General features: G+C 35.4%; 4 protein-coding genes across 4 annotated transcripts; all 4 read right to left on the minus strand.

Moving 5' to 3' along the window:
• Nucleotides 1–1,942: 1,942 nt before the first annotated feature.
• On the minus strand, nt 1,943–4,845 carry LOC120483313 (C-type lectin domain family 4 member F-like). The gene is made up of 4 exons (XM_039678273.2): nt 4,776–4,845; nt 4,499–4,650; nt 4,211–4,323; nt 1,943–3,700 (listed from the first exon to the last, which is right to left on the minus strand). Exons 1-4 carry the CDS (start codon nt 4,843–4,845, stop codon nt 3,538–3,540), a joined length of 498 nt encoding a protein of 165 aa, XP_039534207.2. The 3' UTR covers nt 1,943–3,537.
• Nucleotides 4,846–6,309: 1,464 nt separating this feature from the next.
• LOC148970863 (uncharacterized) lies at nt 6,310–8,933 on the minus strand. Its single transcript, XM_089123014.1, has 2 exons — nt 8,732–8,933; nt 6,310–7,862 (listed from the first exon to the last, which is right to left on the minus strand). Exons 1-2 carry the CDS (start codon nt 8,829–8,831, stop codon nt 6,310–6,312), a joined length of 1,653 nt encoding a protein of 550 aa, XP_088979140.1. The 5' UTR covers nt 8,832–8,933.
• Nucleotides 8,934–13,267: 4,334 nt separating this feature from the next.
• LOC120483314 (endonuclease domain-containing 1 protein) lies at nt 13,268–14,449 on the minus strand. Its single transcript, XM_089122812.1, has 2 exons — nt 14,038–14,449; nt 13,268–13,959 (listed from the first exon to the last, which is right to left on the minus strand). Exons 1-2 carry the CDS (start codon nt 14,347–14,349, stop codon nt 13,426–13,428), a joined length of 846 nt encoding a protein of 281 aa, XP_088978938.1. The 5' UTR covers nt 14,350–14,449; the 3' UTR covers nt 13,268–13,425.
• A 1,435-nt stretch (nt 14,450–15,884) lies between these two features.
• On the minus strand, nt 15,885–17,557 carry LOC120483449 (endonuclease domain-containing 1 protein-like). The gene is made up of 2 exons (XM_089122795.1): nt 16,972–17,557; nt 15,885–16,589 (listed from the first exon to the last, which is right to left on the minus strand). Exons 1-2 carry the CDS (start codon nt 17,281–17,283, stop codon nt 16,053–16,055), a joined length of 849 nt encoding a protein of 282 aa, XP_088978921.1. The 5' UTR covers nt 17,284–17,557; the 3' UTR covers nt 15,885–16,052.
• Between the last annotated feature and the right edge of the window lie 224 nt (nt 17,558–17,781).

Here is a 17,781-nt window from a genome sequence, read left to right on the forward strand (position 1 = left end):
TTATAGTGGAGATGATTGGTACCCGGTGGGGCCTTCTGCTGTTGTGGCCCATCCGCCTCAAGGTTGTGTGATCGAAAACATCGATCAGAACAACAATGGCACAAGTGAGACTCAGCAGTATTGCTGTGTGTCATGTCCACCTGGAAAAACTTGATAATAGTGATGTGAAACAAATATGCCAACAATTCAATTCTGCTAATGATAGACATAGACATGTTTGGCTGTCGGAAATAAAAAGAACAAGACAGTAGACACATTGACTATCGTATTGCATTACACTCTAAAAAATGCTGTGTTGTTTTAACCCAAATTTGGGTAAAATAAGGACAAACTCAAACATTGGGTTAAAAATGTAATTTAAAAATGTATCCCAATGGCTGGGTTTGTCCATATTTGACCCAAAATTGGGTTAAAACAACCCAGCATTTTGTGTATGAACAGAGTAGTTAAGTCTTTGTTAAACTGCCTCATTGTCATTATTAGTTACCTGTACCATTACAAAATGTACATTATCATAAGGTCAATATAGATTAAAAACATGAATACATTATCCTGTTCATTTCCTGAATCCTCAGCTTTCGGGGATGTCCACACCGATCTTAAAATCAAACTGACACCCTTGCTTTGTTTCATTATCTGGTAATATTTGTGTTTGACATGGTTCGATTCGCCTGAGTTTGTTATTTGATGAATTATTAAAGACTGTGTAATTATTTAAGGCTATTTCTCACATCGTCATGCACGTCCTTGCAGCCTTGTGTGACAGTATTATTCTGGAACTTTTTCCCCCAGAGATTTGTGCTGATAAAGAGATGTGTTGTTAAACATCAGGTTTTCAACCCCGTCAAAGGATCAACACTAACTAACATTTATAATTTACAGTGTTTGGAAGTTAATTTTTTAAAAATAATTTGTATTTTTAATTGGCAACAAATGGCAACTTTATGCTCAGTGGTTTTGTATGAGGAGCATGAGCACATTTTTAGTTTGTGATTACTATAAATTGGTTGACTGTTTTCTTTGTTCGAAATCTTAACTTAACCCATGTACTTAGCTTTTATTACTGAGTACTTATGTGGATAAGTACACTTAAAGTACATTGATTGATATATTGATAAAGTACATTTGACTTACTAGGTATTATCAACAGGCCATAATTTTGAAATTGCAATAGATGTAAAGGACTATAATGCGCAAATACCTTGCTCAATTACTGAGCTAAACCATAATGCTTCGTAAATAATTAGACAAATTTTTAAATGTTTCTGATTTATTTAATAGGGTGTCAATGCAGTGTTGACAGAAACGGACTAATATGATGCTTCCTGGTAGTAAGAGCTCAGAGCTGCTGTGTTTTGGACCATTTGGAGTTTGTTTATTAAGCGTGCAGAGCAACCACACATAAGAGCATTACAATAATCTAGCCTTGAGGTCATGAACTTTTCTGCATTTTTTTTTTTTGAGAGCTTTTGTTGTGATTGAGAAATTCTGAATTTAGTAGTAGGAAATTACTAGTCCTCCAATTTTTTATATCAACTGTGCATTCAGTTTATTTTGTAAATTGTTATGTTTTGTCAGGGCACGGAAAAATATAGATTTGAGTATCATCAGTGTAAAAGTGAAAATTAATGGCATGCTTTCTAATGATATGTACAGGGTGAAAAGCAATGGTCCTAATACTAACCCTTGTGGTACTCCATCACAAGTTCCATCGTTATCATCACAGTTCAACGAGTCGTTTTTCCTGAAACCATTGTTCTAGCCAACATTCACAAATAGCCTTGCAACGTTGTGTGGTTGGAACAACATCTCTCAACCGATTGTTAGAAGCAGAGTTTCTTGTTTGCATGACATGTGGATTCAATAAATCCTTATCTTGAGCCAAATAAGCAAGCTGACATTCAGTACAATCTGTATCTTTTATTTAGAATACATACAAACGTCATTAGATTTCCAAGAGATTTAAAGAGTGTGCGTTTTTGAAGAGTGTGCATGTGCGAACGTGCTCTAGTACATAAGAACAAGCCTAGATTAAATCAGGAAATAAAGCAAACTAACTGATAAAAATGAGAAATAGTCCTCAGATGCCATGTCTGTAATTTATAGCAAATGATCTAGCATTAATTCGATCTCAAAGAGATTAATTAAAAGAAGTTATCACTCCACCATGTATGTGACATCATTAACATTGACATAATTTGTGACAACATGGTTTCGGGAAGCAGTTCTAACTGGCTGCTTGATTTCTTCAACGATGCACCGTACAATGGTAGTTGTGTAGTCTACCATACTTGTGTAGTCCGTTTGCTTTGTCGATTAATAGAAGTGAATAGAGACCTACCCAGCTTTGCATGAACAGTCAGTGTTACCCACTGTCCCAGCCTCCGTCTCGAGTAGGATATGCGGTGGTTCATTTTTTGATAATTTGGCAGGGGTTGAAATTTGGCACAACACCGGTATGCTTTTGCCGCCATTTCGATGCCTTGTTTTCCCTTGCATTTCACCTGTATGTCATGAATAGCCTTCATTGCAGTCCCTTTTGAATACACTCTAAAAATTGCTGGGTTATTTTAACCCAACTTTGGGTCAAAAATGGACAAACCCATTGGGTTAAATTTTTTTAATTTCATTTTTAACCCAACGTTTGGGTTTGTCCATATTTGACCCAAAGTTGGGTTAAAACAACATTGTACTTCAATCGGACACTTCATTACACTCAAAAAAATAAATAAATAAAAAAAAAATGCTGGGTTGTTGCAACCCAAATATGGACGAACCCAAATTGTTGGGTTAAAAATTTACTTAAAAAAATTGCATTTGAAAGTGAAAGTTGAAGTTGGGTTAAAATTGTAAATGACATTTTTAACCCAGCATTTAGGTTTGTCCATATTTGACCCAAATTTGCAACGCATTCTCATCCCAAGGCGTCATCTAACTGACAATTTTGACCATGCTTCAATCCAACGTTTTAGGCACCCTGTGCCTGGGGCATTTGTAACACATAGGTCAATTGGGGCTTATGTTTAGAAGTCTAAAGGTAAAGCGTCAGTTAGATGACGCGGGTAGGTTTATTTTGAATTATTATATTTTGACAGCCATAAATATTTAAGTAATAATAGGTTCAACAAAAAGCAAAATTCATGTCATAAAATGGTGTATAAAGACTGTGGACAGATATATTCCTGCAGCATTAATGTTTTCAACCCTTCAGATGTCTCACACAATCAAATCAATTTCTAAATGCCTCTGCATAATAAAATAACATTATAAATCACACTTATTACACTCTTTTATCATTGAAGCGACTAACAAATAAGGGACTTTACAAACAAAGCTTTAGAGGACAACTGCATTAGTGACTTCTTGGCAGAACAGAATAAAATTGCTTGTTGTAAAAGATGAGATGATTAATTACACACAGATGAAACAATTGAACTAAAGATGACAGTGAAAGGAGTGCTGGTAAACTGAACAAATACAAACAGAAAGAAGTCCCAAAACAAACTGACATGTAACAGTATCACTGATGGAAGTAAATTAATATTTCTTTTCACAGATAAATTTCTTTACTGTTTTACAAGAAGCATCAAACCAAGATTGAAAATTGCCATTCCTATCTCCCAGACTAGCACAGTTCTCTCCAGACGGATCCTGTACTCTCCAGTTATCAGGTTCTCTCGGCCCTCCAGTGAACCAGAACCTTTAACACACAAACAAACAATAATGCATTTTGTCTATGGTTAAAACAAGAAAAAAAAAACACCAATTAGGTTATCACGCCAAAAAAATGAAAATAAAGAATCAAGCAACTAATATTACCATTTTTAACCATTACCCATCACTATGGGAAGTATATATATAGTGGGGACTATATACTGTATATATGTATATATATATATGAAGAGTTCAGATGCAAAAGCCTCTAAATGCCTTTGAAATTTTCTTCTTTAATGATGATTTTTGTCAAACTTCTATATTTAAGTTCAGTAATTTCACTTAAATAACAATTAATAGGTAATTATCATTGCCATTTAAGTGAAATTACTGAACTTAAATATACAAGCTTGATAAAAATGATCATTCTAGAAGAAAATTTCAAATGGCACTTAGAGGTTTTTGCATCTGAACTCTTCATATGTATATATATACAGTATATATATATATATATATATATATAAATAGCTAAAGTTCACACATGCAGAGTTCTTACTGTACTCCAGTTTCAGTGAGAGTTTGGTTGTTCACCCAAACCCAGTGTGCTTCAGTGTCCAGATCATTCAGACCAATCCAGTGTGTCACTGTAATTTTAGACACCAGAAAATCCTACAGGAGAAAATATACAAAGGTGATGCAAATAATTGTTTCGTTAGAAGTACAAAGAATCCTTTAAAATAAAACTTTTAACAGTGTGATCAAAACTTAAATCAAATCAGCTGTATGTCACATTTTCATAACGCTTGCATAAAATGTCTAATAATTAATAGTTGATCTGACTTGCCTGTTCTGATTTGCTGGTTATGGTCACCAGATCGGCTCCTTTTGAAACACAGACATCTCGACTGCTCATCCAGTTCAGTTTATCAGAGATGAATAAATACAGCTTTCCACGACAAGCAATCCAGCCATTCACAGAGAGACTACAAGAGTGAGCTGTGAAAGATGAATAAATTGTGATTAAACCTTCCATTATTTAGATCATAAAGTTAATTAAACTGGTTTCATGTGCAGAAATATTCACACTTTTTATCACACTCAACTTGTAAACTGACACTCACCATTATTAATGGACAGCCATTCTCTAAGTGTGTCGTATCTGGCTGCAAGATCTTTGAAGTCTTTCTCCATGGCTGGAGAAAAGACATTTAGAAAATTAATGTCTGAACAGAAGATTATGGCATTTTTAACCCTTGTGCTGTGTTGAAAACCCTAATACACTTCTAAAAGTCATATTCCATATTCATCAGTCCTAGTCTAGTCTTGTCATTTCTTTTGCTGTTCATGTTTTGCCCCCTCGTGAGTTTGTTTTCTCTGTTTTCTGTTTATAATAATCTTTGTGTCACTGCATCCTGTCTGCACCTCCCACTTCATGACATTGTGTCATTTCTTTAAATTAGTGCAGGTTATGTCATTTAAATTATGACAAAAAGATTGAATCTAATATTTGGTGATAAAATAGCATAACAACAGGTTTATAATATGCTATTTTTTGTAGGCTGGTCATTTTTGACCAGAAACAGTGTGACTTTTGTGCCATTTTGTACAAAATGTATACATTTTAGACTTTGGCTTTATAAGGCCTAGTAAAATTACCATTAAGTAGAATATTTTTATACTTCACTTTCACCATGTCCATTATTAAAGTGTGGTGACTCTGACATTACAATGAACAAAGTAATTATGAAAATAAAAATAAAATAATAATAATAAGTTACTAAAACATCTAACATGGCCACCACAAACACATTTAATTTGTCTTCCACTTTTGCCAGCCCTCTCTCCTGGCTTTTGCACACTTGAGGTGTTCCCTGGCGTTTTAATTAAAGACTGAAATTCGGCATAACCTTCCGTTAAAAGCTCTTGTTCTGCTTGGGAGAAAAACTGGGCGTGTTTTTTGGCCATGCTGAACAGCCAATAGCAGCGTTGCTGATCACTGGTTCTGCTATCGATACATGTCCCCTTTTAAACCAACGCGAGAACGCAGTTATCTCAGATGACTCAATCCAGCTATACTAATCATAACCGGCAGGAGTGTTCAAAGAACCCAATTAGCTGGATCATGATGAGCACGATGATATTATCGTGGATGTCTCATTTGATCTCGGATGTTTTAAGCAACGTACGAAGAACGGGCCCCAGCTTGACGGCTCAATCGGACTAAAAAAACTTCATGTAAACACCTTATTCGATCCGACTGGAGTTTCGATCGGATTGAAAGGGGTGCTTGTTTCAGATTCTCATCCACAGACGACTGGTTTTGGGCGTAGGTTTTTACTGCGTGATAAATATAAGCAGCACGGCAAAATGGTTCATGCTCATTGTCTCCAAATCATGACCAGAGACAGATAAATATTAAGTCTGCTGTTTAAAACAAATAAAGAATCGCAGTATACTTGTGCGCATGTCAAAAATTAAATTCCGATTTGAATCTCCTGACATATAAACACGCACATCAACTCGATTACTTTATTTATCGTTCATAAAAACACCGTGTTCGGATTCATCAATTGGATTGATTTCATTATGATTGAACCACGTAAACGCAGTGAGGACACGTATGTATACTGAGGAGTGTTAATTTAACACTGGGGATTATGCTGTGTACAAACCTTGTGTAGATATATTCCCTAGTTTAGTCTCCAGCTCCAGTTTCGTCTGATTCAAAGCATCAAAACTTCCCTGTAACTGACTTTTCTCAGCATTGAGATCATTGACTCTGGTCTCCAGCTCCAGTTTCTTCTGATTCAAAGAGTCAAAACTTCCCTGTAACTGACTTTTCTCAGCATTGAGATCATTGACTCTGGTCTCCAGCTCCAGTTTCGTCTGATTCAAAGAGTCAAAACTTCCCTGTAACTGACTTTTCTCAGCAGTGAGATCATTGACTCTGGTCTCCAGCTCCAGTTTCGTCTGATTCAAAGAGTCAAAACTTCCCTGTAACTGACTTTTTTCAGCATTGAGATCATTGACTCTGGTCTCCAGCTCCAGTTTCTTCTGATTCAAAGAGTCAAAACTTCTCTGTAACTGACTTTTCTCAGCATTGAGATCATTGACTCTGCTCTCCAGCTCCAGTTTCGTCTGATTAAAAGAGTCAAAACTTCCCTGTAACTGACTTTTCTCAGCATTGAGATCATTGACTCTGGTCTCCAGCTCCAGTTTCTTCTGATTCAAAGAGTCAAAACTTCTCTGTAACTGACTTTTCTCAGCATTGAGATCATTGACTCTGCTCTCCAGCTCCAGTTTCGTCTGATTCAAAGAGTCAAAACTTCCCTGTAACTGACTTTTCTTAGCATTGAGATCATTGACTCTGGTCTCCAGCTCCAGTTTCGTCTGATTCAAAGAGTCAAAACTTCTCTGTAACTGACTTTTCTCAGCATTGAGATCATTGACTCTGGTCTCCAGCTCCAGGTTCTTCTGATTCAAAGAGTCAAAACGTCCCTGTAACTGACTTTTCTCAGCATTGAGATCATTGACTCTGGTCTCCAACTCCAGTTTCGTCTGATTCAAAGAGTCAAAACGTCCCTGTAACTGACTTTGCTCAGCATTGAGATCATTGACTCTGGTCTCCAACTCCAGTTTCGTCTGATTCAAAGAGTCAAAACTTCTCTGTAACTGACTTTTCTCAGCATTGAGATCATTGACTCTGGTCTCCAGCTCCAGGTTCTTCTGATTCAAAGAGTCAAAACTTCCCTGTAACTGACTTTTCTCAGCATTGAGATCATTGACTCTGGTCTCCAGCTCCAGTTTCGTCTGATTCAAAGAGTCAAAACTTCTCTGTAACTGACTTTTCTCAGCATTGAGATCATTGACTCTGGTCTCCAGCTCCAGTTTCTTCTGATTCAAAGAGTCAAAACTTCTCTGTAACTGACTTTTCTCAGCATTGAGATCATTGACTCTGCTCTCCAGCTCCAGTTTCTTCTGATTCAAAGAGTTGAAGTTGTTCTTCATTTGGTCGTTTTCAGTCATTAGATCAGTGTAATTGTCCTGTAAGCTGTTGATAGTGTGATTGAACTCTTCAACTGTGTTCTTGTAACTCTTTAACTGGTCTCTCTCTGCTGTGATGGTGATGTGCAGTGTGATGAAAACCAGCAGAAGAACACACATGAGCCCGAGACACACTTTCATCAACACCAAACAACTGCTTCCTCCTGACAAACAGAGACAAAACACACACAGATCAGTGAATACCCTTCATATTATTAAAAAATAAAAAGATTAAAATCAACCTTTAATCTACATTTGTCTTTAGTAAATATGCTTTAACAGTATATTATTTTACAAGACTTGTTTATAAATATCTAAAGATGGGCATATTGAAAAAGTACTGTGTATAAGTGTTTATATATTCAATATAAAAGCAGAAACATTGACATTGTTCTTAGAAACACAATTTGAACTTGCATGCGACATTTCCTCAAACATCAGTGACACATTTAACAACATCAGCTACGTCACTTTATATTTATTAAAGCCATTTATTTATTTTTTATTTTTATTAGGACTGTGCAAAAATTAATTGCGATTAATCGCATTCAAAATAAAAGTCTGTGTTTACATAATAGATTTGTGTGTGCTGTGTATAATTATTTTGTATATATAAATACCTATGCAAGCATGTATAGATTTATGAATTATTTGCGCTTAAATTCTGTATATATATAAATACATAATCTATATTATATAAATATTTTATATATGAATAACACATTTTCTTTAAATATATACATGCATGTGTGTGTATTTATATATACAAAATAGTTATATACAGCACACACAAATAGATTATGTAAACACAGACTTTTATTTTGGATGCGATTAATCGCAATTAATTTTTGCACAGCCCTAATTTTTATTTGTTTTTGCTTGACAAAATTGTCCTCAAATCAATCAATTAATCTGAACTTATTTTTTTTTTCTGAATAAATGTTTTCTGCTTTATGTAACATTTTTCAGTTACTCAAACATTATTGCTCCATATCCAACTCCATCTCTACATCAGAATAAAATGTCTACTTACTGCACATTCGAGCTTTTCCTTCATCCTGCCAGAGTCTCTCTGTTAGTGATCCAGTTGTTTCTTTAGTAACTTCGTTAACAGTATACTTGCCTGATTTCATATTTGCTCTCACCGACTTGCACAGTAGCCTATGTGTTCACAGATGAAGTGTGCTCAAGATTGAAAACTTTTTTTGGGTGGTGTCTCTTCAATCTGTTATTCTTGGCTTGGAAATCCTTAACCAGGAAACCACCACCCATTCAACAGAGCGCAGAGGTACCACTCGTTCATGAGATAATAAAGTGAAAGAGAAACAAGAACTACAACTGACTTCAGACACAGTCTTAGATGAAATCACCTGAAGAGAAGACATTAAACCTGAAGATCTGAGCAGAGGAGGATTAAACAACTCCACAAACAGCATTACCAGCTTCACTTATTACTAACCAGACTTTATAGTGTTCTTTAATTTGAACTTTTTTATGCTTTGGTTTCTTTGTTATTTGTGCAGACCCGGGTGGGATCGAGTAGTTGGTTCCTTCCTGGAACAGATTTTTGTACGATTACCAATGTGTCCGGCTCTAAAAGAACCTGTGCATGTTATTAGAGGGCGCGTTTAATTCCCAAGGTGGCGTAGTCGGAAACTTATATCAACTTGAGTTTGCTGAGCACACGTATAAATCAGTGCTCCACCCCACCCTATAACATTTATTTGTGAAAAGAAATATTCATTTACCTCCATCAGTGGAACTAATTAATGAGGTCTATTTTAATAAAACTAGACTTTAAACTAGAGATTGCTCTTTTGGATTTGCTTGCTCATATCATGTTAAAATGTGAGTTTTGTGTCTAAAATAACAGCAACAATAGAATAACTATAAGACTTGTGTGCTATTGCAAAATGAATACTGTAAATGCACTTCTCTTTTTCGAGGACACATTATAGGTTTGTGTGAGAAACAGAATGGAATTTAATCTCTGATAATCTGATAAACAGCATTCAACTTTTGTCTGTCACTTTGTATTTCTTGTTCTTTTCTCCACAAGAGGTCAGTAATGCACATCTCTACGGCTTTATTGGAGGCTCTAGGATTAAACATTGCTTGTCAAGTTCATCATTTGTAAATTGCTTTAATAATAAAAGTGTAGTGAATGAATGAATGAATGTTGTGCTATTTTATTGCTGCATCTAGACTGATATTGGTTTGATTGGGTGAGACATCTTAAGGGATGAAAACGGGAAAATAAATAAAAGGGACCGAAAGAAAAGAAAAGAAAAACCTTGTTGAAGCAAACAAGCAAAGAGCAATGCAGGAATATTTTTGTGGAGAAAAGAACAAGAAATACAAAGTGACAGAACAGACAAAAGTTGAATGCTGTAAAAATGCAAAATTATCAGAGATTAAATTCCATTCTGTTTCTCACACAAACCTATAATGTGTCCTCAACAGAGAAGCGCACACTAAATTTACTGTATTAATTTAGCAATAGCACACAAGTCTTATAGGTATTCAATTGTTGCTGTTATTTTAGACACAAAACTCACATTTTAACATGATATGAGCAAGCAAATCCAAAAGAGCAATCTCTAGTTTAATGTCTAGTTTTATTCAAATAGACCTCATTAATTAGTTCCACTGATGGAGGTAAATGAATATTTCTTTTAACAAGTCTGAAGAACAGATCTAGCAACTAATATTTAGAAGTTTTTATCTCCTACTTTAAAGGGTACATATCATACTTTTAAATAATTCATTTTTACTTATAAATCATACAGTTGTGGTCTATATAAAGCATAACTGCAATGATTGGGTCTGAATTCCTCATTATTATAGCTCCACAAGCCCCTTTTCTGATGTGCGTCTGTGAGCGACCCGTTTCAAAGCGGCCCCTTTAAATAAAACGGAGTTGTGTCTTTCCCCGCCCGCTCTCCAGGTCGATGAGTTCACACTCGGTTCAACTCCCCGCGTTCGGCCATTATTGTAGTTTGATAAGAGGTATACGATTATATACTATAGCTTCAAAGAACATTTTTAGCCACTCGTTAACAAAATATCTACAACAGAAGACTTGTCCATCAAGCCTTACATATTCGAGCCAGAGCGAGCGATTTGAAAAAGACGACGACGAACCTAAAGAACAACGTCTTCATATGGATGCAGGGGTATGTAACGTTAAGCTAACTATGTTGTGTTATTAGTGAAAGTCGACTATTTGTCTTGTTAAAACAAGAACACTGACAAGATAAATGACTACGGTCCAATCTTACCACTAAAAATCTGTATTGATGATAATAATATAATAACTTACGTGTAGAAAAGCATCAGAAAACACAGCAGCTAAATGATAGAAGGAATTTACCCCTCATTCAGACAAAGTCGATCGGCAAACCCTTCTGTATACTGCCGGAGGTTGTTGAAGTGGGGATCCTTGAAGCGCTTCAGGTCACTACATCAAACAACCGAACATTTTGACTTGCCCTCTCGTAACTTCTGCATCATTGAACTTGGACTACAAAATCGGAGCGAGAAATAATAATGGCGGTTTGCTCGAAGTGTTAGACCGGTAGTCAATGTCCTTATTTGGCAGTTCCGCTGCAAATACGGTGACGTTATAATTCAAAAAACGTCATAGAAAACAGAAAAATCTGAACAGGTTGAAAATTATGTCCAAAACAGAATATAAAGATATAAACGAATCACCTGAAGAGAATAATTTCATCTTTTCTGTACTTATAAACACTCCGAATATACAACAAAATGCATTTAAGGGCTAAAAAATTGGATTTTGCATGAAATGTCCCCTTTAAATAAATAATTTGTAGTGTGTAACTTAAACTGACTTGACTTCAGTTGAGGTCTTGGCACCTAATTAGCTGGAAGAGAGAAGTGTCCATTGATTTGACTATTTAAAGGATTAAAAGGGCTTCAAGATAATAAAGGAAAATTAAATAACAAAGGCAATAAGTTCCATTTCTAATTGTAGTTATGAAGTAGCTTGAGTAGCTTTTAGATTTTTATTTTTATTTTTGAAAACTGACTTCATGTGTGATCATATATTATTTTAGCTTTCACAAACAATTTTAAAACACATTTTTTAAATAGATTTTAAAACATACTGACTAAAATTATAAACGCAACACTTTTGTTTTAGACACCACACACTGGCAGCTGCTGGCAAAAAAATGTAAAATGGTGCCAAAATTAATCTTCATAACTTCATAGAACTATACAAAAAAAAAATTATCAAGAAAATATTTGGATTCATAACTTGTCAAATATATATAATGTATATTCACTAAATTTTCATGGCCCTTGGCCTCTAAATGTTGTTGTATGAATATCTGAACATGCAAAGTATAAAAAAGGAACAGAGTCTCTGCTTTAAAAAAAATCCAAACAATTCATTCTAGCTTCAAGCATTCTTTTTTAATTAAGACTTTTGTGTAAGTTTCTTAAAAAATAACATTTTGAAAAAGCTTATTGCTTGTGTCTGCTGCTTCTTTGGCTGAGTTTTGGACCAAATATTCTATAATTTTTCAAAAGATGCGTAATAGCGCCCCCCTGCTGTATACCAGTGAAAGTTATACCTTCTTTGTGAGGTGCACATAGTGTAAGATCGTGACAACAGGCCATTTTATGTTTGCTGACTTTTAAAAAGGCATATAAATATAAGGCTTGCTCTTGTTGAGTTTGATCATGTTGTCTCATCAGCTGAGGCTGAAAGAAATGTCATTGCTCATAGGAGACTGAAAACATTGATCAGGGGTGTGTTTCCCGAAAGCATCGTTAGCCAACTATGGTCATAAGTTCCGTCGTTACCAATAGAGTTCAATGGAAACTGCGACCATAGTTGGCTAACAATGCTTTCGGGAAACGCACCCCAGAACAACAATGGCACAAGTGAGGCTCAACAGTTTTGCTGTGTGTCATGGTGGATGTGGGGAGAGAAACAGTGAGGTCCCCAAACCTCACTTCAGCAAATCCTTCACCTTCAGGCAGGAAATGCAGAGTCCGGACCCTCGGATTGCGAGCTATGGACGGGGCCTACACTCTCAGAAAAAAAGGTACAAAAGCTGTCACTGGGGCTGTACCTTTTCAAAAGGTACACTTTTGTACCCAAAGGCTGCATAATGGTACCTTAGTGGTACATATTAGCACCTAAAATGTACATATTAGGACCTAAAATGGACATATTAGATACTGAAATGTACATATTAGCACCTAAAATGGACAAAAGTTTACCTTTTGAAAAGGTACAGCCCCAGTGACAGCTTTTGTACCTTTTTTTTTCTGAGAGTGTACGCCAAGTACTTTCTATCATAATATTGCTGCTGGGCTGTTAATAAATGGTTAATTGTTACAGTATTATTCCCCCGAGTCTTTCTGGTAGAACTATTTTGATTCTGCATCAAGATTTCAGTTTAAAATTTACATTTAGGGATACCGATTTGGTCCAATCAGATCTGCAGGCATTTTTAATCACATACTTTTGCCTTCTCTTCTTTTTATTTTGTGTTCTAACTCGCTTGCAATCATGCACACACACACAAGCTCCAACATTTGCAAATGCAAGCTTTATTAAAGAAGAAAAAGCATGTAATTAAACTTTAATTACGGACAGCTTGTTGGACATCAAGATAGAAGCTTGTTAGATATAATAATAGGATACTATGTTTCTGCATTATCCTATACAGTACATGTTTCAGTGGTATGTTAATTAGTACAGTTATTGTAAAACAACTGTACGTTTATCCCCCAAGTTGCATTTAGAAAGTTTTCTAATGCATTCAGGCTCTTGAGTTTAACATTTCCCCCAGGATCTTTTTCTACATTTTCTGCCCAATATGTTTTGGAGACCCATGATCCCTTCGAGTCCGTACTGTTGTAGCAGCAAAATGCCATCCACATATGAGAGGGAATGTTGACTCTTTCATTCAGAATATTATTTCCAGGTAAAGCTCCGGTCAACACATACGCTAAGATTCTCTTGTTGTTTTGGTCACGACAGTGTTTGTCCATAATTTCTTTAGTCTCGTTTTCCATGCGAGTCCAGCTGCCGTTCCTCAAGTTGTTCCTCTGTGGGATACTGTTGGTGAGTGTGAATGTAGATATAGCGGTTTCTCCATCAGCTGCATGACCGGGTGGAAATAGCTGACCGGGACGCACATTTTGGTTGTTATCGTGATAGTCTCCAGTGCAAGCCTGATTGATGAATGGCACGTTGGTTTCATAACTTGAAGGTTCGAGCTATAGAATAGAAATAATTGGTCAATAAACAAGTAAAACAATCCTTTAGTAGTTAAAAACATATGAAAACAACATTACCTGCGATTCGATCATCCATTGAATCTTTTTTAGACTCTCGAATTCTTGTCTTCTGGTGTATTTGTAAGCCGAGAAAACAGGGATCCTCTTATTTATATCATACAGTGTTGCGAACCTGGTACGTTTGTTATATTGTTGACAGATTATTTTATAACCGTCCTGTGCAACTGATTTGTTTAGAATCTTAGGGATAACCGGAGACGTTCTTTTAAAAAAATAATCGCATTTACTGAATTTGTCAACGACTTTAGACGTGGTGCATGAAAACAACAGCACCAGCAGTGCAGAGACGCTCACGGTGAACACACGCATCTTCACGTGTTCAAACTCAACTGTGAAAGTAAAGCTGGTTGTAGAGAGGAGAATGCACTCAGGTCCCGCAACACAATCTTAATGCCCATCCTCTAAGACACGTACATTGTTTTACTCTGAAACCACACACACATTGGCACACTCTCCTAATTCTGTGAACTCAAGTTTCTCATCCATTCTAAGAAGATGAGTCACACATAACTTGAGTGTTAAGTTTTCTTTCACACCTGTGTTTAAGGGACATTTTATGGTTCTATAATTGGTAATCATTTTATTTCAAATATTTTTGAAATAACTCACACATGCAATATTTCTGATACTCCAACATTTAATGTATGTTGATGATTTAATGTTTTAGGATTTAAGAATCATTTGCTACAACTCAAGTTCACATCTAATTCTGTGAACTCATACACTTACTTTGAGAAGCTGTCGCACATAATTTTGAGTGTTAAGTTTTCTTTCACACCCCTTGCTGCGACTTCTCTTATCTAACGTATTAAAATGTTCATAAAGAGATCAAAAATTAAAGCAATTTGAATAGAGCAGTTAAAAAAACAATAAGTGAAAATTACTTATTTTGGCAAGTTTTTTGCACAATGTTTTTAAAGTTTAAAATGAATGGAATTAGAGAAATTGGAATTTTAGAAATGGAATTAAGTAAACTCGACTTAAATAAGATAAGTGATAGTACCAAACAAATTAAGTAATCTTAACTTGTCAAGTAAAAGGTTTAATATTATCTATTTAGTTGAAGATACCTTTGTAATTAATTTCAGTCACACAATATAACATTGATATAACCACATTTTCAAAGTACATGCTTTACTTTGAAACATATAGATATGGTGTCACAATGACGGGCACATTTGATGGATCGTCATTTTGAGTTGAAAATTAACTCCAAAGATTGCAAGATACAGTACTAGTCCTAACAACAATAGCATTGATAAAACAGTGAAAAATCAACCTCGTTAATTGATGGGATGATCAGAACACCATCAGAAAAGTTGAGTCATTTTACTTAATTTTATAATGTTGATATTTACGGCTTCATTTCTACACGCTTGAATTGAGTGCTAATATAGAATTTGCATTTTTTTTCTTGCCTGAACTAACGTTTTCATGTAAATAAATAAACCAAAATCTCTAGTATTTACTTCACCACAAAATCATTTTTATCAGTGCAAGATCATTATGATTATTATAAAGTCACTTCATATGATGCACAGACTGACACGTGTGAATAAACCTTGTTGTTTCTCGCACATCAAGCAAACGTGCTTGAGCTTCTGTTATCCGAGCGCTGTAAACATATTTCGCTGATCAATGTCTATATGTGAATAAAAGCCTGGGTAAAATCTGTTATATGAGGGTTAATGATGACAAAATATTCTCCTTTGCTTTTTTTGTTCGTTTTTCGGCTGAACTAACCCTAAAGGACTTTTAATTCACCGCACTACTTCCAACTTCCCTTTCGACAGTGAAATGACTCTGAAATGCCAACATTTGCACAAGCTTTATTAGAAGAACAATTTACACAGACATATTTTTCAAAGTACTGTATATTTTTTTAAATGCAGATACTAAAACTGACATTATAAAGAGTTGAAAGTAGGATTATATAATCCTATATTATGACTTTGGAAGAGCTACAAGCATAATAAAAGTATTTTGAAACTGAATAAATGATAGTTCAGTTGCTAGTTTCCTTGACGCTTTTTTGTGCAGTTGTTGTTAAACAGCTGTACTTTTGTCTTCATTTGTTGACTCAGAAATTCCTGTAATTTCTGCAGGTTATCTTTAATGACAGTTTTTTCTTTGTGTTCATCTACATTTAGGGCCCAGTGAGCTTCAGAGACAAATGTATTCCCTGTACTGTTGTAACAGCAGAATGCCATCCACATGTGGGAGGGAATGTTCACTTTCCCATTCAGTTTATTCTTGCCAGGTATTGCTCCGGTCAGCACATGGGCTAAAACTTCCTTATTATTGTCAGAACAACTTTTATTCATAATGCCTGAAATTTCTCTTTCCATGCGATTCCAACTGCCGGAGTTAAAGGTGATCTTCTGTGGCACAATGTTGGTCAGTGTGAATGTAGATTCGGCAGTGACATCATCACTTGCATGTCCGCTGGGAAACAAGTGACCGTGATTCAATCCGAAGTTGTTCCGGTAGTCTTCATCGATGGCCTGATTTGGGTATGGCACAGTCATGTCATCAACAGCGGGATCAAGCTGAAGAACAAATGTTTAAACGAAAGAGAAACAAGATTCAATTAATACAAGATAATTCAAATTAAATTATCATCATATCCATAATTTTTTATTGCTGTTTTGAAACAACAGGAGTGTGGGTAAATAATCACAAAATTAAAAATAATTTGGTGAACTGTTGATTTAAGAAATTAATAGAAATCAGTGCTGAATCGATTCACACAATTCTGACATGAAACTAAAAACATCTACATGATTAAACGGAAGCAGGTAAAGGATCGTCAAAATACAAATACAGAAAAATGTCAACTAAATCAACAATAAAATCAGCATGTTAGCAGATAAATATATAATATAAATCAGGAAATACACCTGAAACGCAATTAACTTTGAAACTCCTCACCTGAGACTCAACCATCCATGGAATCCTTGGTCTTTTACTTATATTTCCAGTATAATTGTAAGCCGAGAAAACAGGAATCCTATGTTCGGTGTTGTAGAATGTTGCAAATGTGTACTTATTATGATATTTTTGACAGATGATTTTGTAATTATTATTTTTGGAGTGTGATTCCAGGATACCAGAAATCAGCGGAGGCTGTCCTTTAAAGAAAAACTCGCTACATTTAGAAAAATTTTCTAAAACTTCAGAAATGGCGAATGGACAGCTCGACGCCAGCACCACAGCGAGGATGCTCACGATAAACAGACGCATATTCGTGCAGAGCTTGATCACAAACCCAAAATTAATGGAGAGATGATTGTAAAAAATTAGGTACAGGCTTTAGTTCCCCGGCAAGTCTCGAAAGTCTCACAGACTCTGTTCTTGCACACTTAAATAGTTCAGCAGCAAAGATGAGTATCTTTAACACGACTCATGTTCACACATCTAAACCTGTGAACCCACAGACTTTAAAATAGAGCTGAACTGTGAGTTTTCTTCTACTCCTATACTTGAAAAACCGCTGCATCATATAATGCTTTTGAATACAGAACTACATGGAAGTTCCCACATGTCTTATGATGGGGCCTGAAATGGACATTACACCATTTTCCAAACATATCGAGATTTATATATAAAAAAATAAAAAAATAAACTGTCTGCACACTAGAGTCTAGACCAAGCCTACCTGAATGGACTTAAATTACATGTATATGCATTTTAAATATTGTAGAAATATTTTAGTAGTTGAGTTCTGGCTGGTGTCCTGCG

Source organism: Pimephales promelas, chromosome 18 (assembly GCF_988280905.1).
Source record: "Pimephales promelas chromosome 18, fPimPro1.hap1.1, whole genome shotgun sequence".
Classification (NCBI taxonomy): domain Eukaryota; kingdom Metazoa; phylum Chordata; class Actinopteri; order Cypriniformes; family Leuciscidae; genus Pimephales; species Pimephales promelas.

Excerpts from the sequence above, each read along its gene's own strand:
- LOC120483313 (XM_039678273.2), bottom strand. The coding sequence starts at position 4,845 with ATGGAGAAAGACTTCAAAGATCTTGCAGCCAGATACGACACACTTAGA. Across the intron at positions 4,651-4,775 it reads ATGGCTGTCCATTAATAATG|CTCACTCTTGTAGTCTCTCT; the intron begins GTGAGTGTCAGT and ends CATCTTTCACAG. Across the intron at positions 3,701-4,210 it reads CTCACTGAAACTGGAGTACA|GTTCTGGTTCACTGGAGGGC; the intron begins GTAAGAACTCTG and ends TGTGTGTTAAAG.
- LOC148970863 (XM_089123014.1), bottom strand. The coding sequence starts at position 8,831 with ATGAAATCAGGCAAGTATACTGTTAACGAAGTTACTAAAGAAACAACT. Across the intron at positions 7,863-8,731 it reads AGGAAAAGCTCGAATGTGCA|GAGGAAGCAGTTGTTTGGTG; the intron begins GTAAGTAGACAT and ends TCTGTTTGTCAG.
- LOC120483314 (XM_089122812.1), bottom strand. The coding sequence starts at position 14,349 with ATGCGTGTGTTCACCGTGAGCGTCTCTGCACTGCTGGTGCTGTTGTTT. Across the intron at positions 13,960-14,037 it reads AATGGATGATCGAATCGCAG|CTCGAACCTTCAAGTTATGA; the intron begins GTAATGTTGTTT and ends TCTATTCTATAG.
- LOC120483449 (XM_089122795.1), bottom strand. The coding sequence starts at position 17,283 with ATGCGTCTGTTTATCGTGAGCATCCTCGCTGTGGTGCTGGCGTCGAGC. Across the intron at positions 16,590-16,971 it reads CATGGATGGTTGAGTCTCAG|CTTGATCCCGCTGTTGATGA; the intron begins GTGAGGAGTTTC and ends TTTGTTCTTCAG.